This window comes from Olea europaea, chromosome 7, assembly GCF_002742605.1.
Source record: "Olea europaea var. sylvestris chromosome 7, O_europaea_v1, whole genome shotgun sequence".
Taxonomy (NCBI): Eukaryota; Viridiplantae; Streptophyta; class Magnoliopsida; order Lamiales; family Oleaceae; genus Olea; species Olea europaea.
Window position 1 is genome coordinate 9,067,658 of NC_036243.1, and position 26,723 is coordinate 9,094,380.

The following is a 26,723-nucleotide window of genomic DNA, read 5'->3' on the forward strand; positions in this document are numbered from 1 at the left end:
TTATTCAAGTTCAATTTACAGTAACTAAATCACTCAATTTATACTTTTATTGTTATAGTTGTTCGTACATTAGTTCAACATTTCACCAATACAATCTCATTGTTATGTCTAGCATATCAAACGCAGTGCATTCAGTTCCGAAATCTACCCAAGACATAAATTTCCAAGTGCAATCCACCCGGATGCATCAAACTGCCAGATGTTTAGCGTCAGAGATCAGGAATATAGCCACTTAATCCTTACAATTACAATGGAAGAGTTCAAGCAAATCCAGAAAAAACTACTACATTATCATATCTGCGCACTGGTACACTTCATGATCTACGATACTACGTGTATTTCAGAAACTATATGTAGCCCAGAAATGCAACATACATTGCGATGAATTATATATTGCCACCTGAAACTTTTCCCAACAGTTCATTGGCAACCGACATTCCTGATGAATGATCAAACTGCTCTCCTGATAGGAAAACTGAATGTGGCTGCTGGAAACTAGGACTCAAGCTCGAGTTGAATATTGAATGTGAAAGCGCCATTTCTTGTTTACTGGAAGCTGCATCGGTGCTCGGTCTTTGTTTTTTTCCAGGTCTATCACGAGGGCTATCAATTGATGAGTTTACATGACAACCAGAATCCGGGGTCAGAGGCTCCTGATGATAGGAGAAAGATTCGTCTAGAGAAAGGCTCTTTACTATTGCACGTTCTTTGGCAGACCTGTCCAGATGGGGAGACTCGGATGTTGGAGCAGGGGTTGCTGGGTGACTCTTGTTATCTGATTCGCGGCAAGTATCCTCTGTTGCATGAGCTGTGACCCCAGAACCAGGCACTTCTGGAAGAGCTCCACTTATTCTTTGTTGTTCTTCAATTATCTTCTTTAAATACTTCCCTTGGGCCTCTATTCTTAACTGTAGTTGTCTTTGAACCTGTGGTTCATCAATATAGTTTCAAGACCAAAGATTCAAGTCCTTTTCAATTGAATCAGTAGGGTTTTGTATCTCTCTTTTACTTGTCTTTTCCCCGTGGAGAAAGATTGACAGCAAAGTTTCATGGAACCATCTATATCTTACTATTTCTAGCAAATAGAAAATGAAGAAAACTGGGTCTTGGAAAAAAAAATGAAATGAATTTTCTCATCCCATTTCTGAATTTTGGAGAGAGATCAGTGGATGCCACTTTCTCGTATGACCCAGTATTTCATAACAATTTGGTGATATACATTTTATTGCAATAGTACACCAATTCCTCAAATTTTATTGCAATAGTACACCAATTCCTCTATAATTCAAAAGCCACTAAAAATTAAAACCTGCTCTCTTAAGAGATGAACTTTTACCAATACAGCAAAGCTGTTTGATACCAGGAGAAATCTGGCGATTAATGTAAATCACCACTGGCTGGAATGTTTGCATGGAATCCTCGTAAGATGGAGAAAGAATGCAATGTGGATTATCAAACTTTTCTATGAATATTTTCATGATTAAATATAGCAAAACTTCGCTACTTTGTTAGGGCAAATAGGCAACATGTTTGAAGCATAGGAGTCATGTTTTCGAGTATAATACAAATGCATCAAGTATGTCAACCTGCCAGTATATCAATTGATCCTTGAACAAGTAACTGATATATCAAGAAACTTGCATGTGGAAAGCAGGGGAAAATAGTCCCCAGGTAGAAGGGGTCAGAATTGTACCTCCAGTTGTTCGTGTAGACGCTTTTGGACCTCCATTTGCAGCTTAATTGCTTCATTGATTTGCATTCCGCTGTAAACAAAATGAAAGAATGTTGTTTCATATTGAAAGGCTGACTCATACAAATCCATGAAATGATCATAAAAAGGAAATGAATAACAAAAAGAGAGAGTAATATACTTACGATGAATCGTCCAAACTGGAAAGCATATCTCCAGATTCCTTCTTTTCAGCTTTTCCCCCTATATAAAATTCAAAACAAAATGTGCCCAAGGAGCATTTACTACAAGATATCCTTGAAATTTCAGCATATTTTGGAAAATTCAAGCATGGTAATAATACTGTAATATCTGCATCATTTGTGAAGTACATACCATCAGATGAAGAATCTGGAAGATACTTGGCAAGTCTATATTTCTGTGTGCAACAGTCAGCCAAGTTAGCGAGCAGACAAAATAGGCTGGCATTTTGAATGGAATATCATGAAATAAATACCTGCAAATGGCTTTTGACATGATAAATTGTTAGCCCCTGAACCCCCATAACTCTGAGAACACCTTTTGGAGTAGCACCTGAAATTGGAAAGTAAAATCTTACAACTTTCCCATGCTGATGCATGAAGTGCCCAGCTGAAGCTCAAAAATCAACCCACTAATATATTATTCAGAACATGAAACGAGTCGATTAAAAAAATATTTGAAAGTCAACATGAAAGCCAACGTATAATACTTAAAGCTAAAATGACAATTTGTCTATCTATCATCTATCAGGGGAGCTTGGGGGAGTTGGCTAAATGAAAGGCAAGATGACTCACGATCTGGTCCACCAAGTTGAGCTACGGCGTCAACAAACCGGTCATGAAGATCATGTGTCCAACGAAGCCGCTGCTTAGAAGCCAGATTAGGATTGTTGTTGGCATTGTTACCTGAACTGATGGGATCCATTGTGCTGGCACCAGAGTCTAATGGCTGATTTCGAACTAATGGATTGCTATGTACTAAGCTTGAGGTAGGAACGCCCTTGGGTTGATACATATTTCATTAATCTGTAGACAGGATTCCAGAAGTCAAAAACATCAAAAGTATACCACCCTGGAAAATTTGGATATCTATATAAAAATGTAATGAAGGGTTGTGAGATAGAAAGAAAACCTTAGGAATACAAGAGAGGGTGGCATCAGACCACATAATAGGAATCAGTTTGGTGGTCATGATAATTAGATACCAAGCCAATGGCTGAACCATCGTTTTCGTTAACTAAGAATATGTGTGGTGGTGATGGTGCAGGGTCAAAGCAAGTGTATAGAAAGTAGCCACTCTAAGTCTACTGAGCCCAGATATTATTTGATATTATATAGATCCACCCAATCTTTAATGTAAAAATTTAGTGCAAAAGAATTGGTGCCCTGAAGCAATATGTACATTCCACAGGAGGCTTTAAATGTGCACAAAATCATAACTTCTAATGAATCTTTCTTGCAAAATAGTGAATATTTGAAGCCTTATACAAAATGCACCTAAGTTGCTTAAAATATTTCCAGTCAGTTGTGAGCTTCAGTAGTATCTCCAGTAAGGTACTAAGGTTCCTATTTCATGAACTGAGTGGGATATAGGTGAACTACTTATCCCCGCAAATTACCTATAATAGCAAAACATACTGTAGTATATACGTTCATTATCACTGAAAAACAGGTGCTTTCTACATAAGCACGCCAAGATACCTATGTACATCAACCACAAGAAACCATCAACTATCAATTTCAAAACAAATATGAGTACAAATCAGATTCTCTTTAATCTTTTCATTTAATTATGTAGTGCTCCAAGATTACTGCCTATAGCAGGTGCTTTGCATACAAACGGGATGGCAGTGAAGTTAAGGTCCAAATTTATAAGATCAGCAGGAGAATAGTCAAGTTGTACTACACAGAATTGATTATGTTACTGAAATATTCACTCATCAAAATGAATAAATATAAAATTTGGTATATAATAATTCGTGCCCAGGCAGATGAGAAGAATTTTAAATTTCATCTTTTAAAATTTAGACTCTCAAGAAATTACACAATAACGACTGCAAATATACATCTCTCTGCGTGTATTGCAATTAACTGAAACGAGAAAAAATAAAAATTTTAAGACAATAAGAAATAAAGACAGTAAAATTCGTCAATAGATTACAGAACCACTCGTTCATACAAGATTTTAAAATTAAGCACCAATAAATTCACACAACAGACGTTCCAGAGATTATAAATAAACTGATCACTTCTTTTTGAAAAATTAATTTGCACGAATTCAAAGTTCGAAACTCAAATAAGAGTTGACCAACTCCCAAAAGCGCAAAGGAAAAATTATTCCTTAAAATTGTGAGCAAATTAGTATTTCGAAAAAAAAGAAGAAAAGCAAAACAGTACCCAGATCTATGAAATTCCAGCCGCAATCCTCCAAATTCTTGACTTGCTTTAAACACTACAAATCCAGACCAAACTAACTAAAAAACTATAACTTCTTTTCCAAAGCTAAACAAAACCCTCTTAAATTAAAAACTAGATGTTAAATTAAATTGGGTTTGAGCATGCATATGTTTTGGGAAGAAAAGAGGGCTGAGAGCAAAAAACTATTTGTTCATTTGGTATAATAATACGTATGTATGTGTAAGTATATAATTTGGGCAGTCAAGAAGGAAATGGAGTCACAGAATCTTTTGCTTTAACCAGGATTATCTCTGATTCAGACTGCGACATTGTGAACCCAAGAGCCCACGCGGGGTTAAAAACTATGCTACCTACTCGACACCCACACCCACACCCACACCCGTTATTTCTTTCAATTTGATCTAGTAATCAAAATTCATTCAAGCATAACACATGGATTTGTCCGGGCTTCTTTTATAAATGATTTGTTTAATTTGATCCATTAATTAACATTTAAACATAACACGTGGATTGGCCTGGGCTTCTTTCACAAATGACACGGGATGTGAAAAATATATGAGTCGTGCTCAACCTACGAGAAAATGGCTCAAAATTTGAGTTTTTCTTTTTTCAGTAAAATATTGGCGTGACAGTCTGTCAATTGGACATAATTTCGACATGAAAGTCTTCAATGTTATAAGTAAGAGTAATGTTATTCGCAATCGCTTACTGCGACAATTGTCCTACGTGACATACACATGACAGGTGGTTATTTGATGCATTAATGTGGTAGTTTTTTATTCATTAATGCATCAAATAACCACATGCCATGTGTATGCCACATAAGGCGACTGTCGCAGTGAGCGACTGCAAATAGTATTATTCTATAAGTAATAACAAGGTGATTAAAACGAAACAAAAAATAAATTTCAAAAACTATTGTGATTTGATCTATCGATGATTAATAAATCTTGACAATCTATTAATACATGTGTCTTTGGTATGTATATCGTACTGTAATAAATTGCGTTTCATTTTGAGACGTTAATGCAAACCGGCCAGTCACATAAGGGCAAGGACTGTGATTGGTCAGGCTCAAGTCAACCAATCCATTATTATTGGGATATTTTATTACGTATACGATGGGAAAATACAGTCATTTACGCCGTATTTGAATAAAATAAAAATCTGCCCGCGGTCAGGTCAAGCCAAATTGTATAGAAAATGACGAAGCTGCCTACCGGCCTCGGAATCTTCTAGGGTTATATTCCGGCACTCGCTTTGTTACTATGAAAAGTATTTTTGAATTTTGTCTTTTTCTTCTTTGGTTGTGATGTGTGTTCTTGGAAAATTTGTAGCCAATAGGGTGTCTTGTTCGCATCAAAAGCAGGTTTACCGTGAAAATGAAATGGCAGTGATAGTTGTAAATTTTACGGTGACGTTCAAATATGAGTTAATTGTTTTAATAATTACTGAATTTAAGTCCATATTTTTTATTGATCACTAAAATTTAAAATATTGAGTTTTGATCACTGAATTTAAGTTTAGGTTCATGTTTTCAATTACTCACTGAACTTAGGTCCAATCCTTCGATTGTTCATTGAAATTTAAAATGTCGAGTTTTGATCATTGAACTTTGAAATATGTCTTACGTTACTTACTAATATAACTGTTGAACTTTGAAAAATATCGAATTTACAGTAAGTAATGTACAGTATTTTTCAAAATTTAGTAAGTAGTGTACAACATTTTTCGAAGTTCAGTGGCCAAAACTCGTCATTTTAAATTTCAGTGAATAATCGAAAACATAGACCTAAGTTCAGTGACCAAAACTCGACATTTTAAATTTCAGTGATCAATCAAATACATTGACCTAAGTTCAGTGACCATATGAACAATTAACTCTTCAAATATCAATATTTTACATTAATTATGAGCGGTAAACTAGTAATTATCACAAAGGAGAGATTTTAATATTCATTGATTAATTCAGAATTCAGTTTTAGAAATTTAAAATAAACTCTCTCTGAGAACGCCGGCCAAATCATTCCAAGTTTAACTGTGTTCAACCAAACAGTAATGAAATTTTCAAAGAAGAAGATTACAAAGCGACACGTCTTTCGATCTGTAACAGAAGGACAAATATACAATATGATTAGGCTCCAGAAAATGCAGCAATCTGAGCGATACTAACGTAGTTCAAGAATCACTCTATCGTGATTCTTGAATGTGATTCATTGTTGGTGGTCTCTTGGATTTTGACAAGGAAATGTATGTTATGGTACTTGTGGGATTTTTGGGAAGATTTAATAGAAATTCTCCAGAATTTTGACTTTCACATCGTGCATCACCCTATCTAAGACGGAACGGTTCTTGTCATTTATGGAACTACCAAGATTTTGTCGAGGGTTGATCCGCTTAGATAGGGTGGGTGTGTTGTACATTCGTCAGAAAAAAATAGGCTATTTTCTATTGTTTGATTATATTGATAGGAGCTTAGTCTATTCGTTAGTTTTATTAATTATTCGGTTGTTATTACGGTTTTCCTCCGCCTTAAGTGAGGGTTATTATGAATAAAAGTCTGATGGGCCTTTTTTTTTTTTTTTTTTTTTTTAAATTGAAAAACCACTCTATCGTGGATGAAAACGGTGTGTGAACAGAATACAGTGAAAGAAATACGATCTTAACTTTAATTTAAACATTGGCAGCTTTAACATATAGCTTGAGAGAAGTAAACTCTACCGTATTTCTTCTCTTTCGAACAGATCAGGGTTTGACTAAACAATTACATTTTTTACACCATACCCAGTAATTCCACGGGAATTATCTTGTAACACGTGCAAATCTGGGGTACGTATATTAATATTAGATTCACCCCCACATGGAATGGGAGGTGCATCCGTTGAATCCATCCATGTTTAGCACTTGTTTCTTTCCTATAGGTGAAGACAATCCTATAGGACTTTCATGGGACGTAAGGTAGCTTTCAGTAACAATCGGCATCCTGCTGAAGAAATCGAGGAGATACTACTTCAGGGTCATGGCCCATGGATACCCAACTCATCAACAGATTGTTAACTGTATGATCCAAATGGATTATGAATAGTACTTTTGGAAGATAATTCTGTACATCATTGTTGGTTGTTCCTTTCTCCAATAATATGATCTTGCCAATTAAGAGGAGTATTACCATTTCCCTTCTGCTAATAGTATGATAGGTAAGGAAGATTAGATAGCACTACAATATCAAGGAAGAAAAAGAAGCTATAATAGTGTTCATTATACTATGTCGAGTACTTCCCTACCCAATATGCATTAAACGAAAACGAAGGGTTAAATGATCACATCAATCAACATTATAATCTAGATTTTTTAAAATAAATCAGAAAGTCAATTTCTGGTTATCGAAAGGTCGGCTAGAAACTTGCTTCAACTTGCAGGTGCAGTTTACCTTGCACGTCTATTTTTGGAAATGTAGTTATAATTTGTTCTTTATTTAAAGAGGAGTGTATATTTGTCATTTTACAACTTTTAATAGAGAAATGAATAAAAATAACGATTTTCACAATGAATTATGAAATAAGGGTGAAATTATCAAAAATGAAAGGTATAAATGTTTTTCAAAATAATAATAAAAGATAGAAACGTTTTGTGCTAATTACCCTTTTAATAATTTATTTGAACTTATTTGCACTTCTTAAAAAGTTTTGGAGTATGATTGCAATTTATTTTTTGACTTTTCCTTTTTATTATTTTCTTTAAATATGGGGAATATTTGTCATTTGACACGAGAAATTTGATGAAAATGATGATTTTCGCAATAAAATATGAAGGCAAGGGTAAAAGTGCCAAAAAAATGAAAGGTATAGATGTTTTGCACAATAACATTAAAAGATAATGACGTTTTGTGTTAATTACCCATAGTAAATGAATAATGCAATTCATAATCAAATGTGATCATAATAATTAATTAGCATTACTAGTGTAATACAAGTCTAGTTAGTATCCGGTTAATATAGGTTTAATAATAGTAAATAATTTTGATAATTCATATTCTTTATCATGTCTAAAACGAGTGAGGGAGATTAATTACACAATTATTGAACATTTGGGGGGTCCAATATTCAAGATCAGAGTGTGGCTTCAAATATGTAATTTTTGGTTACAATGTATGTAATTTTGTCATGGTATCTTTTAAGTGAATTTTGAGAAACCCTACAATTTATGACGATATATGCTAGGTGGTTACTTTGGCACACCTATGGCGAGCCCTTTAAAGACTCACTCTATGGCCTGTGTGAGCTAAAGAGCTACTCACACAGGATTTTTTGAGCTCAACTTGTTTATCTTCGCTTTCTATTTGCCACTATAGTTGGACAAAAATCAATTTAAATAGTTTAAACCAGCCAACCCAACCTAACCCAAACCGATCGATTTGGGTTGGTTTTTAAGTTCAATTGGATTTGGACGAGTCAAAAAAATAAATTTGAGCTCGAGACCCAACCAACTCAATTCGATAAATTAAAACATTTAATACATATAATGGATAAATCTAAATAGACACAATACTGGAGACAGAGAAAAATTTAGAACGTACAACCGTTCCCCCTTTTTATATAGGTTGATTGGTATGAATACTATGTACAAATGCAAAATAATTTGACGATAAATTAAAAATTAAAGACATGATAATGAAATGAATAAATTTTTAAAAAAATTATAAAATGAAAATGTTTCATAGGTTCAAATTTATTTATAAATTAATTTTCAAAAAGAATTTCTTAGATAGATTAAAAATAATAGATAATTTCAAGTGGTTTAAAATTTCAAAATCAACAAAAAATAATCGGATCTGAAATGGGTACAAGTCCAAACCGACCAACCCAAGCTTAATCGGTTTAGGTCGGGTCGAGTAAGGTCGGGATGGTTTGGTTGGGTTGGGTTTAAATTAATAATTGGGTTGAGTTGATTTGATTTTAGATCAAACTGACCATGTTAGGTTGAATTTAGGCTTGACAAAAACCCAACCCAATTTACACCTAGCCCTAATTGCTATTATCCACATATTTGGAGAGATTTACAAGTATTACTCAATATTTAGCATGCATTCTATCTACTTACCATTTAAACCTTTATAAATACTTCCCAAATGTATGGGAATAGGAAAATGACTATAACTCAAATCTCAACATCGCCAATTTTCAAAAAATTGCCCGTGTATTAGACTTTTGACATAAGTTGACCATACTCTCATAATAAAACGTGTTGAAAGCTAAATTTGGAAACATAAATGTGCTCCTTCTGACAACTCGAGTTTTTAGTAGAGTTCAACAAGCTGATATATAAGTTACAATGATGGAGTTGTTCTTCAAAAGTGGACCGCTGAAATAACATAGTTGTAATGTTATGTCACACTATTGTTACCAGAATTTGAAACCTTTTACCCTTTGGGTGTAGTGGCCAATCACATATCACTATGTATTATGGTACAAACTACAAACTTATCAAAGTGATTCGGAAGTCACACTTGGTAACAGTAGATGCGCCAATCCTCTATGCTGTCAGAAATAAGAAAGAAAACTACTTAAAAGCATAGCCAAACACGTTTCTTCAAAAAAATTACCCATAAAAAATTTGACTAAGTTAAACCAACCATGCTCATTGCCAAATGCAAAGTAACACAAAATTCAGCAAATCCACATTTGTGTGCTAAAGTATATTGCATTGTATGTATGCATGAAAGAGATTATCAAATTGTGAGTACCTCAATAATGAACGGTTACATCCCAAGCGTTTGTTCCAGTGGGAATGCTAACTGTCAAAAAATGCTTCTCACTTCTGTAATCAAATTCTGCCTCTCTGATGTTATTCACAGAGCAAAAATTCGGCTTTATGTCGGAATATGCTCCGAAGATACCAGCCCCTCTTCCTTTGATTTGAACTCCATAACAAGAGGAATCGTCCGAAACTTCAATTGCCTCAACAGCTCCTCCAGAATTGTACATGTTTACTAAGCCAATTGGAGCGAAATGAACTTTTTGATGGTAAAACTGTAGAATGAGAATCATGATCTTTTATATGCAATTCTAGTGCATGATTCAAACAGATTTAACGAAATACTTGATACCTTAATAGGAGATACAGTGAAGATGTCGCATTGCAAGGTTTTTAAAGTAATGCCGAGCTTTCCATGCATCGGCAATCGAGAAATCGATCCTGAGGATGTCTCGGAACAGCAGAAAGTTTAAAAATATTGTAGCGTTTTTGGTTAAGCCTCAAAAGTTTAACAATAAGTTTCCAAATAAGTAATTCTTTCTACTTTAAATTGAGAAAAAAACATAAATGTTTGAAACTAACTAAAATTACTTTTAAGCTTAGTCAAACATGTTTCAATATATGGAAACAGCAACAACTTTCGAACCTGATCTGAAGGAAAACATTGCGAAGTCTCCTGTGCATGACTTTGGTGATACTTCGTCAAGATACTCAATATCAGCTGGGGAAATCTTTCCGACTAACTCAATACGATCTAATTGAACAGTACTCTCCATTCCAGGCCAGGTCCCTGCTCCTTGGCAGTTGAATACAGCTAGTACTCCAGTGATTTTGTTCAGATTCCAAATCTTCAAAAGGCTTTTGGATTTAAGAAATAAAAGTTGTGGGTGAAAATCACGACAACCTTACACCTAACACAACAAGACTTTATTGTAAAAGGAAAACCTTATCCCATCCATAACTGGATCACTAAATAAGCAATCACGTGATGGCTTTCCAGGATATTTTGCTCTCAACACAGATCCATCGGGTAGCACAAGCCTTCTAAGTATCTCGAAATCATGCTGGCCAGGTATATCACTGCCAAGAAAAATTATTAAGAATTAGCAATTAGTTTTCAAGCAATATAGGAGAAGTTAAAAGAGTTCATAGATATTAAAACAAAGAAAACAACTACTCATTATGTAATCTTTTTAAGGAAAAATTAGAATTCTAAGAGTTCTCCTCTTCAGGAGTATATAACCCAAGTTAAAAAGGTGTACCTAACATAGACACCACAGCCTCCAACTGCTCGAGCAACTGCATGAAATTCAGCTTCAGGGTGGCAGCTCTGAAAGTTGTTGAAAAATAAATTTAATCTTTGGACTATTGCTGTCAGAAATTTAAGCAGTCATAACATGAAGAGCGTCTCGTACATAGAACATGTCCCAATCTGGGACGAGTACTTCACCAAAGAATATGCTGTTGTAAGCTATGGCAGCTATGTGCAGCGTCTGTGTTGTTGGGTTCTTGGGGTAATAATCATCTGATGCACGTGTAATGGCACTTCTTTTCATGCTGTTGCAAGAAATGAACAAAATAGCTATAAATGTTTCATATAAAACTGGACAAAAAGGCAATTATAAAGCAAGAAGCTTAAGTAAGAATATTAATCATTTTAACTCAGATTCAAAAACAAAATGCCCTCTTTCTAGATATTGCTGAAATCATGTCGTTGAATCACTATAAAAATCAAGCCGCGAATGTGATTCCTAGGAATTGACTCCTACATCTATTATCCAGTCAAAAATCTGAGCCATATTTCATTTACTAAAGGCAACTATGCTGCTTATGCAAAAATATGGAGTTTAATGATTCTCTCCGTATGTTGAAAATCATCAGGAAATTTGAGCTTCTGAATTACATACTTGTAAACAGAATCCGTGTTCTGGGCCATACAACAGATGATGCCATTGTCTTGGAAGTTCTTGGCTATTGACTTTTCAAGTGCCTGTTGAAAATGTCTAGTAAGAGAGACCCTGCCACTTGAACCTGTAGCTACTGTTTCCAGTATGTTTTGTACATCAACCTTAACTCCGTCCACTTCCTGTGACGCAAGATATCCATGTAGATCATCATAAAATTCAAATATATTGTTTGGATCGATGGTACCAACACCATATTCCTCCATAGAATCCATAGATATATCCCTCTGATGTGCCCTATTCCCTGGTGATTGAATTGGGAACTTTAAAGTTGGATTATACTTCTTAGTTCCATGGGCATCTGGATGAAGCCCTCCCCAGTATCCCATTAATGCATGCCACACATAGACATACCTGGAAGAAATAAAACATATAAATATCTTATATATACTTTTGTTATATTTAGCCTACAAAGTCAAGCGAAAGAAAACAATAAAAAAGAGATTAAGCGGGAAATGGGCATACTTGAGACCAAAATTTTTCTTTACTTCCGATACAAATTCCTTAAGACCATTTGATTGGCTGCTTAAAACCTTTTCTGTTTCCTGAAATTTCTTGTTTTCTTTTATGCTTACCAGTCTCGCACCGAACCTGCATTTTGCTATTAGCCAAAAAACAGGTACACAGGCGTTTCCCAATTAAAATAACACGAAAACACGTCAACTTACTGTGTCCCTTCAACGAAAGGCTCCCCCTCTTTTTGGAACTCATTGGTTGTATCCTGCCAACCGTCATCTATAATCAAAAACCTTGCTGGAGTGCCGCCTTCAGATAAGCTGAGTTAGAGAGAGAGAGAGAGAGACTATGAAAAAGGAACAAGGTGTGTGGAAACTGAAAAATAAAAAAAGAACAAAAAGCTCATTCTAAAGTACTTCTCGAGACTCATAACGCAATGCTTCTAGTTCCTAAATCATATGCTATCTGTTTATTCACTAATGTCTGTGAAATATTGTATGAAAGAATAAACGTGTCTAAATGTTCTTGTAATCAACAGTGGACTCTTTGAGGTCTCAGCTCTCAGTCCTGTGTGTATAATGCTATAGGTGGGTGAGGATACCATGATATCCTCAGTTTCTAGTCATATGCATTGACATCTCTAAAAGTCATGATACTAGCATGTTTACTGCGGACGGTTAAGTACGCTAAGATTGCAATGGCAAATCAAATAAGCTTCATTATCAATAAAAGTGATGTACGCTAAGAATACACTGATAATCAAATAAACTTTCCCAATGGCAACGCTGAAATCACGTTTGTACCACCAATTCAAACATAAGAAAATTTTAAGTCCAAGTTTTAGTGTATATTATTGCAAGACACATCTTGGATAATTTATGAACCACAAATAACTTTTAGGAATATCAACAGAAGTCAAATGCATTGAATACAAAGAGGGACCAGATTAACCTCTTTAGGCCATCTCTGATTCCCTGAGGATTGACATCATGGTAGAAAGCATCCCAAGTGCACCAGCCGAAATAGTCTAACATTCCAGGCATCTGCATCAAATAAAAGTGCTCAATTATTACGTGCATGTATTTTTTGATACAAAAATGAGATTGAATTCACTCTCTGGTGGAGTTGCCTGCTTGGTATTTCTGAGTTCAAATGTCCCACAATAATTTTGCAGCATCCTGTGCACTTTCCGAAGTCAATAATCATGTTCGTGCACATAATTCATGTAAAAGGATGACAACGCCATATAATTCACATGTGATGGTCCATGTTTTTGCTTCCATACTATGATCTGACCAAAACCTTTCTGAAAGTCATTCAAATGAACAATATAAACGTTGGAATGCCAACTTACATCATAGTTTCCTTGAGCAATTGAAAAGGATTGTTTCCATGGTTCACAAAAACTGCTTTGACACACTCTGAAGCGACTACACTGGGATCACCTACAGAATCAAGAAGCTCTCTGAGACAGGCCTATAAATAACTTTATCAAATACAGTTAAGCAGATAAGAAAAAGGTATAGATGGGAACTCAATCTTCGACTAGAATGAACAAAGTGAGTTTTCCAACTAAATCCTCATGATAAGTTCAATAAAAGTTTGTGTCAATGAGAACATTTTATTGATTTTCTTTCCATATATATATTAGCTGTTTCTTTGTACCATTCAATATTGAGATGAGTTATGCTTGTTTGCAGAAAAATTTGAAAACTCCAAAAAATATTACCAGTTTCAACACAAACTTCAAGCTCATCGGCCGAGTTCCCCTGCAAGCTGCTTCTGAAGACGTCATTTAATATGGGTAAGAACAATACATAAGCTGTGTTTCCTTCATCCTTTTCAGAATGTTGTTCTTCCCTTGCCTCCAGCAGCAACATCTGTGTTTCAATAGGAATGTCCATTGCAGAATTTCCTACTCGAGGTATCATCCACCAAATTTTAAACCTAAACAGACATAGCAATCTGGCTTCTCTGCACCATATCATTCAAAATGAAAAAAAAATTAAAAAAATAACTTTCTGGTGAGAGTTGTGTCGTACACTAAGATTTAAGATGCAAATGCAAGGTATTCCACAAATATGGCTTATTCGATAACCCCAAATAAACCATTCGTCGAATTCGTTAAGAAAAAATATGGCTTACTCGATAACTCCAAGTTTGAAGACATGTCGAAAGCTGCTTTCACTGGCGGTAGCACCTAAAAAAGCAGATGACTCCGACCATGGCGTTATTATAACATTATCAGGTACGCCAATGAGCGCATCTCTGCCATTAAAACTCAAAACCCCATCTTTAACTATGGGTTTTTTGAGGAACATACAATGCTGGCTTTTCTTGTTAATACGCAGGTGCCCATTTGGAAAAATTCTTCTTTTGTACGGAAAAAATGGTGAAGACGAATGGACTTTGAATTGCAGATTCCTCAAAGATGGGCATGCGACCATGGCCATGGTGAAAATTTTTGTGAAACTGGATTTTACTATTCTAACGGTTGGTTCACACACTTCAATGAAGTTTTACACGTTGCAAATATATATATATATAACTACAGATTTCCTATCTTTCAGTGACCACAGGAATTTTTTGACGTTTGCATTTCCCATCTTCTAGAGAAAAAAAATATCTATGGAGTTTTATTTGTCAAACCACACTCTCATAAGTATAAATGCCACTTGTACTCCTATGGACAATTGGCTCTTGGACATTGGCTAATACACGGTCACATGAGTCGTGCTTTCTCTTGGTCATTGTGGATCGTTGATCTAATTTTAAGGTTGAGATTTAGTCTTCCAAAATTAATACCTTCAGAGACTTTTGAGACTTGGGGCTTTTCAATTAGTCGGTCAGTTTTCTGAAGAATAGTCTCTAGAGTTTCTCTCTCTCTTGTTCTATCGTCTCTGTCCTTCTCCCTTTCCAAGATCTAGAGATTTTTGGTAGTTTTGAAATAATCTTTGTAGTTATCTAATGATGGTATAACGTATTGTACAGTGTTTTAGGCTTGTATGTTGCTGGTAAACCTGTATTGAGTTCTTGGCAAGGTTCTGTTTTGTCTTGTGAGTTAGGGTTTGAGTTATTGTGAGATCCTTGGGGATCGATGACCATGTAGTGGGTCTAATTTGATTTTCTCAACTGTTTATACACTCTTTTGAAGGTTTCTTGCTAGTGATGAACTTACCTCTGAACTCCGAGATTAGACTGTGTTTGGCTGAACTTGGTGAACAATTTGCATGTTCGATTTTTGTTCTTGCTTTGTTTTTTACTATTTTACGATTGCTTAGTGGGTTTGGGGCGATATTCCTTACAATATCCTCTTATTTCTCTTGGATATTTTGCCCCTAGACCATGATCTTTATGAATGAAAATTGCACGTTTTATATTGTCCCTACGAACCTTATCACCATCTACTCACATATATGTTCATAGAATAATGCTAATGGAACATAGCCGTTAACATAGTAAACAACGTGGAAATACAAAATAAAGGAAAAATGAGAACAAACAGAAAATATGTATAGACTTGAGGTTTCATCTTTTTTAAGGCCAACATTGTTAAGAGGAATAGTCCAAACTCTTATAAATTGATTATGTTTTCATTTTTATTCGATATGAAATTTTATTCCTTAACAAGCTCGCAACATTGTAACTTGTTTGAGCAAACTAATTTTGAAATTTGTGTACTCATTTATTGAGTATTAATCGATTCGAATTTCTAGTTGGAGCTTAATAAGCTCTAATGTCATATTAAGTCTTAAAATTTCATCTTAAAATATTAACCTTATTAATAGTAGTCGAAATCCTTATAAATTAGTCGATATTTTCACATTTATTCGATGCCTTAACAAAATAAACATTACCGGGTATTTAGATGATTAACATTCGACATTAGTGTAATTAGACGATTAACATTCGACAATAATTTTACGTGTTACTGATGCTGTCCTTTCATTACCAACATCTTTAGTTTACATAACAATTACAATNACTAGTGGTGGCAGTCAACTGGCGAAAAATCTAATCCTTTAAAACTCTTATAACCATAATATTCTTTAGACTGCTAAAACTCGAGTTTAACTTGACCAAATTAAATTTTTCTTTAGTCCATAATTCGCCATTTATTATGAGTTTCAAAATGAACCCAATATTGGTAGAGTAATTCTAACTCCTTCAATAGTTAACTATTTGGCCCATTTAATAAAGTATAAAATAATCTGATATTTTTTTTTTTCAATTTGGTCCCTCAACTAATAAGATAACTATAGAGATAATCAATTAACTTGCATAAGAACTTAACCAAACATTGCATTCCTATTAAATGGCAAATAAAAATATATGCGAATTTAAGTTAAAAATTCGGGATTCTACATCAAATGTTGGGCACGAATGCAAAATGAAGATTCGAGATGCAAGAGCACTATTAGAACGAAGAATAAGCAAATGGTACAAGAAAAGAGTGAAGAAAGACGAAAAAAGGTCTTAGAGAAAGTTCGAGGACCAGTTGCAAACTTGACCCCAAAAGCAACCTAAGGCGTGTTCCCTTAGCTGCAGGCAAGGCACGCATCTCAAGGTCAAAACGAGAGGCACCCCAATGCATTAAGGTGCGCACCCCAAGGTTAACACGAAAAAATTTGGGGTTCCTTGTTTTATTTTGGTAAATAGTCTTTTGGGGATCATATAGATAGGAGAACTCGTCCAAACCTAATTTTTATCAGATTGCAAGCCGAACTTGAGAAGAAATAGAGAGAAATACATTGACGAACGAAGATTGCATCACTTGGATTCGGATTTGAAGGCATAAATTAAAAGATTCCATATTCTGTTCATACTTTAATGATTCGGGTAATGACTTTCTTTTATTTTTCGCGTATTTTTTACATCAATATGCAAGGCTAATTTTTTTTATGCTGGATGGATGACAAAATTGGTTGATTCTTAGTTTTTAATTCAAGATTTTGTGTTTTTATCTTAATTTTTACGTTGTGATTCCATTAATATACATATTTATATTGTTTTAATGTTTGCGCACCATTAGGACAATAAATTGCTTATTCATAGTATTGAAAAACTCACGATAGGTAGAACACTCTTATTGGAATACATGGACAATGAATGTAAGGAATAATATTTGTGGCATGTGCAATCATATGTGATAATCCAGCATGTCAATACATGTTTGCCATATGAATTCGAACTTGGAATATGATCATCTCGTGGTAATCATAAGTTTATTATATCTTGGGAAAAATAATAACAAATGGGAGTGAAATTATCGATCGTTACAAGTGTATGATTTGAGATAAATATTACTGGTTGAGAATTAGAACTAAAAGTTGATCAGTGGCTTCGGAAATCCAATACGGTCACTCATTTGAATTTTAAAATAAACTTCCATTAATTTTACAATTTTTAGTTACAAACTTAATTAGCTATTCAAAAAATCAACTTTTGATTAGTAGCATGAATTTAATTATATCAAATACATTAGAATTAGACATTATTCTCTGTGGGACATAACTATTTTATCACAATTATTACTTGTACAACGAACCCGTATGCTTGCGAGGTTTTCACGAACATGAAACTATCAGATCTTTGAGATCCCAAATTGGAAGTTGTCGGCATTTGTATCATAATCTTTGAAGGCAACGATCAGAGAAATCAATGGCTTGTGACTAGTTTACTTAGATTTGTGACTTGTGATTTGTAACACATGAATTGTGATCGTGAACTTGAATATATAAGATGTTATCAGCGCACAAAAACATATGACATGCAATTAGTTAATTTTGATATTGTGAATGGTGACCTATGAATTGCGAACTGTCACATATGACCTGTAAACTATAATTTGTAACCTGGAAATTGTTGCTTATGATATTAATGCAGTGATATATGACTTATTTTTTTGGATTTGTGACCTGTGCACATTGATCTATTATCTATGCAATATGACCTATGACCTGTGAACTGTTATCCATGACCTGCAACACATTAACTATGAGATGTTATCAATACACAAAGACATATAACATATGATATGTAATCAACAAATTTTGATCCTTGACATGCTGATATTGATATGTGACCTATATAATATGATCGGTGGCCCATGTAATGTAACCCGTGAACATAAATTAGTAATCTGTGACCAATGTTATTTAATCTGTGACATATGAACATTGATTTATGACATGTACAATGACTCGTGACATGTAAACTGGTACATGTGACCTATCACTGCCATTGGCACCACCATTAGTACCTTATCAACGGGTGATCGTGCATAGGTCACAGACACCACCACCACCACCACCACTGACCAAAAGCTAGATCCAAATCCAATTCAATAAATCACCCAACATCACAACCAAAATGAGGTCACAAGATCATAGATCACCCATACACTAACATCACAATCAAAATCCAATTTACAAAATCCCCCAACATCACAATCAAAAATCAAGTCACAAGACTACATATCACAAACACCTAATTTATAGATCACCCCAACACCCAACATCACAAAACCACAATAAAATTGTTGTCGCCAAACCTATTACAGTAAGTGCCATTTTAGTTTTAGAACCTCAGATTGATTCACATAAGACCGTACTTTGACAAGCAGTTCTCTCCCTCTTCAAACTTTCGAAATGCATTCAATAAATAACTTAAAGCATGAGCATTGCCTACAGTGGCTCTGCAACGACGAACAAATCGTCGATGCTCAAATTTGTCTAAGAGGTTGTCGATCAGAATAGATTGTCTTGGCAGTTGCTACAATTTAAAAAGAGGTTGCGAAGGTCGAAAATCCCTTTTTATAAGCTACAAGTGCTTAGTGTTGAAGCACTTTCTTTGGAAGGACCTTTCGCTTTGTCTTTTAAGCATTGACTCCACCACCATTCCTCATTGCATGAAAGGTACAATGTTTTTTTGCCTCAACCTAGTCAATTTTCGGCTACCGAATGCTGTTCAATAACAATGCTTGCTGATTTCCTTTGCATTCTATCGGTGTTGTAGGGTATGGGATGGGTAGAGAGGATAGAGTGATTAAGGGAGATAATAAATATTAAAGAGAGAAGAGATAGAGAGAGTAGAGATATTGTGTGTATATAAATTAATTTATAATACTATTAAATCTTAAATTATTGCCTGATTTTTATATAACAAACTTTAATACTATTTTTTGAATTGTAATCTACAAAAACCCGTGGCAATGTAATTTCCACATACTTAAATGCCACAATAAAAAATGGACCCAAATCCAAACATAAATCCATTATCCAAATCCTCTGATTGGAAAAAATAAATCTAGATTATAATTTAAGTGAAATTCAATAATTAATTTTAATTACATGTTTTATAGGTTCCATTAGGGATAGACATTGTTCCATTTGGTTCTAATTTCAAGAAAATCAAACCGAATAATAAATCAATGGTTTTTTAAGATATGGATCTAAATCGGAACCGTACAACTCGATTCTGATTTGGTTTGGTTTGGTTTGGTTCTAGTTCCATTACTCTACCCCTTCTTACCCTGAAAAAGCAGGGGCACCTTACTTTCTTGAACCGATAACCAGCTTTCGGCTAACCTAGCCTCCTTTGTCCCTCGGGACTAACAAGGGGTAGTACAGGAATATTCACGTGTTGTTTATCGACTACGCCTTTCGGTCTAATCTTAGGCCCTGACTCACCCTCCGTGGACGAACCTACTGATTGAGAAAAAGATAAAGAACATTTGAAGAAGAAGAATCGAAGGTTGAGACTTCAATTTCAAAAATCCATGTGGCAGTCGTGATTGAGCGCGATGTAGACAACGTACTGTATTTTTTGGTCTCCATCTGAGAAGTGGTGTATAAATTGAAAATGATGATAAATGAATTAGGCTCTAGGTTCCCTAAATGAATTAGGGTCTCTAGTTTCCATATTAAGAAATGAGAAATCGAAGGTACATGATATTTTTATCTTGATTTTCATTTGAATTTTGAATTTTTTTTATATGAATTATGATTCACCAATTTATAAAAAATAATAAGCCCTCGTTTGGCCCCCATTTTTGGGTAATGAAAATGGGTGGAATAGTATATTTTTGAAAAATGAGTGATTGAAAAAGGAGGAAAAATTTTGGATTTACGTATAATATTACGTTATGGAAGATTATGTGGTTGAAAATGAGATAGAGAAAATAAAATGTAATGAAATGTAATTTAATGAGAATCAAACGGGAGCTAAAATTTAAATATTGTGTTTGGTTCTTGATTCTAGAACTAGAATCGAACTAGGACTAGAATCAAATGGTTCTCAATTATAGAACCAGAAGCATTAATTTTTCAATAGAATCGAACCATATCTTTTAATTTGATTTGATTATGGTTTGATCCGATTTAATTTGATCATTTTGTCGACCTCTACAATTTTTTAACCATATATTTGATCACTTCTATCAAAATCGGATATCATCTCTCCACTCTGAGGAAATGGTGGGCAATGGCTGCCCCACCCGGTGTGTTTTCCATAATAACCTTTGACCAAGTTATTTATTAAAAAAAAAAGGGAAAAGATAAACAAAATGTATAGGGTCAAAAATACCCTCATTTAGGAAAGAAGAGAAGAGAAAAAAGAAGAGAAAAAAGGGAAAAATCTGCTACCGACCGTCGACGTCGCCTACGGACTGCCCGGACCTCACCAACTTCGACCAAGACCAGAGCCACCGCGATTCACCGGAGACCGTCATTTTCTGGAAGGTTAGACATGTTTCCTATAAATAACTACTTTGAATTTGTGAAAGTTTGAATGTTTAGGATATGAATATGGGTTAAATTCATGTTTTTATGGTTAAAATGTAAGAAAATATTGAATTTGAGGTTAAAATATTGAAAAAAAGTGAAAAAAGAGACGGAGCTCGCCGAAAATGGAGTTTCCGGCGAGCCCGCCGGTCTGGTCCGTTACGAACCACACCGGATGGTCCGTTACGAACCAGGACCATATGGTTCGGGTCCGGACCATATGGCCCGGATCAGTCCGGTCCACACCAGACCCGGATTTTGGTCCGGGTCCGGCTATCATGCCCAAATCCGGGTCCGGAACCGGATTTGGGCCAAAAATAAATTTTTTTTGTGTTAAGAAATAAAATGAAAAATAAAATAAATAATATATTAAGAAAATTAACGAAATATTTAAAGATAAATTAAATTGAGTTTTAATTTTATTTCTTTTTTACTTAAATATACGTTTCAAATAAATAATCGAAATAGAGTATTTAAATATGAAATAAATAATATACATAATTAACGAAATATTTAAAGAATAAATTAAAAAATATATTTTTTTACTTAACGAATTAAGATAATGAATTAAAGAAATAGTAAAAGGAAAAATCGAATAAATATTATTCAAATAAATAATCGAAATAGAGTATTTAAATATGAAATAAATAATATACTTAATTAACGAAATATTTAAAGAAGAAATTAAATTAAATAGTATTTTTTTACCTAACCAAATAGTGAAACGAAAAATCGAATAAATATTATTATTTTTATTCAAATAAATAATCGAAATAGAGTATTTAAATATGAAATAAATAATATACTTAATTAACGAAATATTTAAAGAAGAAATTAAATTAAATAGTATTTTTTTACCTAACCAAATAGTGAAACGAAAAATCGAATAAATATTATTATTTTTATTCAAATAAATAATCGAAATAAATAATATACATAATTAACGAAATATTTAAAGAATAAATTAAAAAAAATATTTTTTTTACTTAACGAACTAAAATAATGAATTAAAGAAATTGTAAAAGGAAAAATCGAATAAAAATTATTAAAATAAATAATCTAAATAGAGTAATTAAATATGAAATAAATAATATACATAATTAACGAAATATGTAACGAATAAATTAAATTGAATAATATTTTTTTACCTAACCAATTAAGATAATTAATTAAAGAAATAGTAAAAGGAAAAATTGAATAAATATTATTCAACTATGAAATAAATAAAACACATGATTAACGAAATATTAAAAGAATAAATTAAATTGAATAATATTTTTTTTACTTAACCAATTAAAATAATTACTTAAAGAAATAGTAAAAGGAAAAATCGAATAAATATTATTCAACTATGAAATAAATAAAACACATGATTAACGAAATATTTTTTTTACTTCACCAATTAAGATAATTAATTAAAGAAATAGTAATCTCTCTATATTGTTAGTTAATATACATCGTTGTCTCACTTATTTTAAAAGAAAACAAACAAATACATAACACATAGAAAATACATATGACAAATGTGATAAAAATAAAAAGAGTAATTAAACAATGTGATAAAGATTACATCCAATTTCAATTCAGAAAATCACAAACACATGACAAATAGAGAATACATATGATTTATATAGATACTATACATCCATCGAGTCATTGTTTAGTGGGATCTGGCTTGTACAAAATCAACGTGTATGTCCTGTAGCGCCGCACCTCCCGCACTTACGCGATTGTGGAAACTCTCCTGTAGATGGTATTCTAGACGTCCGTCTACGACCAGGAGTATGCGGTGGAGTTTCAGGTGGCAACAAATTATTAAGTGCTACAATATAATCAGGAACTTCCCACTCGGCTTCATTTGGTAGAGGAAATATAGTTTCGGCATACGCTGCTCTCCAAAAATCAGTCATATAATAATGACTGCACAAGCTGTGTGGTGGAAATCCTCTATACATAGCCACTGCGACAGCATGTGCACATGGAAAACTTTCCAACTGAAATTTTCTGCACGTGCAGGTATTGTTATTCAAGTCTACAATGTATCCAACATTGCGCCCGTATCTCACGGAGAAGCGAAATTGATCTAGTGGTTCCACAAATAGAGCTTTTGCCACTTCCAGAGTTTTGAATAGTCGATCTTCCTGTGCCGGAGCTAGCACACTCGTGCAATTTTGGGATTCTTCACGTCGGTCATAAAACCACTGTTGCAACTTGCTGCGAATATGTTCAATCATTGCGAGAATCGGTAACTCTCGATCCTTCTTGAATAATGCATTCAGCGACTCTGCATTATTCGACGTCATCATGTTGTATCGACGTCCTGGAAAATGTGACCGTGCCCAATGTTCGACCCCCATTTCTGATAGATATTCCCATGTACTTTCTGATTTATGTTCTATTTCGCCTATGAACTTTGTAAACTCTTCAAAGCTGTAAGCTTCTGCAGCTCTCCTAAGCAACGCAATGATGCCACTGCCCCGGTACCTAGTCTTCAAATTGCCCTGAATGTGGTACATGCAATAATCATGATGTGCTTCTGAAAAAACTTCGGCTATACCATTTATTATTAACTGCCCCCGATCAGTCACAAATGCAAGGTTCTCGATGTTCCCAATTACTTCTCTCAACTTCGTGAAGAACCAACGCATTGCTAGATCATTCTCTCCATCGACAATGCCAAATGCAAGAGGGTAAATTTGGATATTGGCATCTTGACAAGTAGCAATAATCAACTTTCCTTCATATCTAACTCTTAGGGTTGTACCATCAACTAGAATTAGAGGTCGCATACCATTTAGAAAACCTCTAATGCATTGTCCAAGAGCCATAAAAAAATACTTGAAGCGATTCTGCCCATCGGTTTCAATAAAAAACGTCGAGTCAGAATTGGTTCTCACCATGTTGTGGCAATACCTGGCCAATTTGGCATAACTCTCCTCTGTCGAACCCATTAAATCTTCCAATGCACATTCTTTAACCTTCCAGGCCTTCTGGTAACTCATAACCACCCCATACTCTCGACGGATGTCGTTGATGATATCTGTAGGTCTGTAAATCGTCCGTGGATCCTGAAACTTGTGCACTATCTGTCGACCAATAAACCATGATCGAGCTTGCCTGTGATCATTTTGACGAATACCCACTTCACAAGTATGTTCCCGCATGTCTCTGTTTGGATAAAGCAATCAAATCCTGATTTGTAAATGGCCTTTCATCCTCGTTGTCTTGAACTTCCTCGTAAATCCTTCGTGTAACGGTGACATTATGGTGAGTAGCAACTGCCCCAGGAATAACCACATCATCCTCCCGAGCAATCTCAACAGTATCCCAAAAATCATTCTCATTACGATCCTCTCCATCAAAAACTTCGTGTTCACCCTCGATGACATTTTTCTTCAACAAACTTACGCAAATAGGAGTCGTCTTTCGACCTTGGTTCAATTGAATTAGATGCTTTATTTGCGCTTCAGAAGTAACTTTCAAAGGTGGAATCGAAATTGTTGAATGCTTTTGAAATAAAAATCTCAATTCCATATCGTACTGAGAGGAATCGACGTTAAGCATGTTTTGTATTTCACTGTACATTTCTGTAAACGAAGTATTTTTTGTTATCGAAATAGCAGCAACCCCTTCTCCTTCACTCATCCATTTCCATTCCCATTGACCATTTTCTTTCCTTTGAAATTCGTCGAAATAACAGATTGGGACACACGCTTTTGCCATATCTGCATTACGAATTAAAAATATCAGAACAAATTATCAGAAATAAAATTATCAGAATCGAGGGGCGGGGGAGTCTGCAAACGGAAGGTCAGGACGGTCCGGACCGTCGGCAACGGACGGTCCGGACCGTCGTTAAATCCGGCATTCCGGCGTCTGATCGGTGCCGCCCTGAACTTTGGCTCTAATATTATTTTTTCTACCATTTAAAAAAAATATACGACTTCAATAAAAATAAAATTAAATACTACGAAAAGATACTTACCGAATTGAAGTGCTGAAATTTAACTAAATTTTTTTGTTGAGGTTGATAACTGATAAGTTTATGAAATTTTGAGGTTGAAGTGGATGAAAAATAAAAGAGTTTTTATCGTGTTAGAGTAAACTGATTAAAAGACTGACTTCGTTTTTAAATTTCAATTGAGCCTTGTTTGGATTTTTATTTGTAACTTAAGGATATTTTTGTCTTTTTACCATATTTCTATTTTTGTAATTATATAACTCATTTAAGGGCGTTTTTATCTTTTACACAAAAAATGGCTATTGTGGTAAATGTTAGATTTTTATGGTTAAAATGAAAAATTGTTGGTTTGACAAAGCCAAACTTAAAAGTACCCTATAATATATGTGTTTTCACTCCCGGCATCATTGCAACTTTTTGTATTTACGTTTGAGATAAAATGTTGACACAAATTTGGAAGTTTAATGATGATAACATCTGTGAAATCCACAAACAATATCAGTTTCGTTTATATTAATTAATCTTCACTTAGACCACAATATCCCATTCGCAACCATCACCTTCCCCCGTCCTGCAAAGTGAAGGAAAAAAGGGGATCGAGACTTCTTGTGCAATAGGACACAAAATTGAATTCAAAGAAGGGTCTTGCAAATACAACAACACCGAAATTCGATTCATCTCATACCTACTTCCATTTCGTTGCAGCATATGGGTGCTAGTGACTTTGGAGGAATAAAACGCTGGCAAATGGCTTACGAGTCGAAGATCGAAGCCACGGAGACCTTGTATTCAGTCATTGTCTTTAGTGAAAATGGGGAATACGGAAATCCTCGTGCCGCTGAGTGAAGGTTTCAGTTGCTGCTCAAGGGTTTCGGTGATTTTGGGGAAAAATAGTATAGTAACGGGTTTAGAGCTTGGGAGAAAAGAGTGTAGTAATGGGTTTAGAATTAGGGCCAGTTTGAAAGGAGTTTCACATTTCTTTTCTTTTTTTTTTAACCTCCAATTCACCCCTGTCAATCAATGTGTTAAGATCTTTCATTTTTTTTTTAGGATATTCATGTATCCCAACTTACACTAAACTAAATCCTGAACCTCCAAAATCCTTGCCCCTAGAACCTTGGAGAGGGTAAATCGCGGGTTATGCCTCAACTGGATCACAGGTTCCCCCACCGCCTGTACACTTCTGCGTACAAGAGATCCTCCTCCAAAGTGATTGCTCCATACCAAATAAATCTGACCGCAGATTCCCACCAGGATTCGAACCTCCACCCTACCGCTGAAAGCAAGACAATGTTGATTGATCCACCAATTGAGCTGTGCCCCCGGGGGCTTAAGATCTTCTGTTACAGTAGTGCAGTCCACGTTCATTTTAGAAGGGTAACTATGCATTTTGGGATAGTTTTGAGGTGGACCAGGTCGTGTTGGGTTGCTATGAGACTCGGATAGACTATGTTAATGTAATAAATTTATTAGTTTAATGGTTTATATTCTCTTCATTGTGTCAAAGCCTAAATTTGAGCAATTAAAAACTCTAGCATTTGTTTCTTCTCATTAAGCCACGACTAAATATTCACCATATTTGGGTTTATGGTTTCTGGGGCAGCTTCAAAAAGATTAGTGATATTTTGTTGGGTTTTAAATAAGTAAAAGGAGTACATTATGCTGTGAGAAATGAAG

The 26,723-nt window shown here is 34.6% G+C and overlaps 2 protein-coding genes across 6 annotated transcripts; both read right to left on the reverse strand.

The window, feature by feature from the left end:
• Positions 1 to 99: 99 nt before the first annotated feature.
• LOC111396900 (myb family transcription factor PHL7-like) lies at positions 100 to 4,457 on the reverse strand. 3 transcript variants are annotated; one of them, XM_023023499.1, is made up of 8 exons: positions 4,108 to 4,457; positions 3,694 to 3,801; positions 2,506 to 2,736; positions 2,187 to 2,263; positions 2,066 to 2,108; positions 1,876 to 1,933; positions 1,694 to 1,763; positions 100 to 926 (listed from the first exon to the last, which is right to left on the reverse strand). In XM_023023499.1, exons 3-8 carry the CDS (start codon positions 2,723 to 2,725, stop codon positions 387 to 389), a joined length of 1,008 nt encoding a protein of 335 aa, XP_022879267.1. In that variant the 5' UTR covers positions 2,726 to 2,736; positions 3,694 to 3,801; positions 4,108 to 4,457; the 3' UTR covers positions 100 to 386. The 3 variants fall into 3 exon arrangements, with proteins under 3 accessions (XP_022879267.1, XP_022879266.1, XP_022879268.1); XM_023023498.1 differs by lacking the exon at positions 3,694 to 3,801 and having other exon boundaries at positions 4,108 to 4,455; XM_023023500.1 differs by lacking the exons at positions 3,694 to 3,801; positions 4,108 to 4,457 and adding an exon at positions 2,843 to 3,667.
• A 4,903-nt stretch (positions 4,458 to 9,360) lies between these two features.
• Positions 9,361 to 25,991, reverse strand: LOC111396901 (probable galactinol--sucrose galactosyltransferase 2). Of its 3 annotated transcripts, none has more exons than XM_023023503.1 (15): positions 25,732 to 25,991; positions 14,032 to 14,276; positions 13,657 to 13,747; positions 13,432 to 13,480; positions 13,254 to 13,345; positions 12,515 to 12,622; positions 12,312 to 12,437; positions 11,790 to 12,200; positions 11,298 to 11,439; positions 11,145 to 11,212; positions 10,828 to 10,962; positions 10,529 to 10,740; positions 10,235 to 10,323; positions 9,872 to 10,157; positions 9,361 to 9,665 (listed from the first exon to the last, which is right to left on the reverse strand). In XM_023023503.1, exons 1-14 carry the CDS (start codon positions 25,752 to 25,754, stop codon positions 9,873 to 9,875), a joined length of 2,076 nt encoding a protein of 691 aa, XP_022879271.1. In that variant the 5' UTR covers positions 25,755 to 25,991; the 3' UTR covers positions 9,361 to 9,665; position 9,872. The 3 variants fall into 3 exon arrangements, with proteins under 3 accessions (XP_022879271.1, XP_022879270.1, XP_022879269.1); XM_023023502.1 differs by lacking the exon at positions 25,732 to 25,991 and adding an exon at positions 14,448 to 16,279 and having other exon boundaries at positions 14,032 to 14,249; XM_023023501.1 differs by lacking the exon at positions 25,732 to 25,991 and adding an exon at positions 14,448 to 16,279.
• Positions 25,992 to 26,723: the final 732 nt, after the last annotated feature.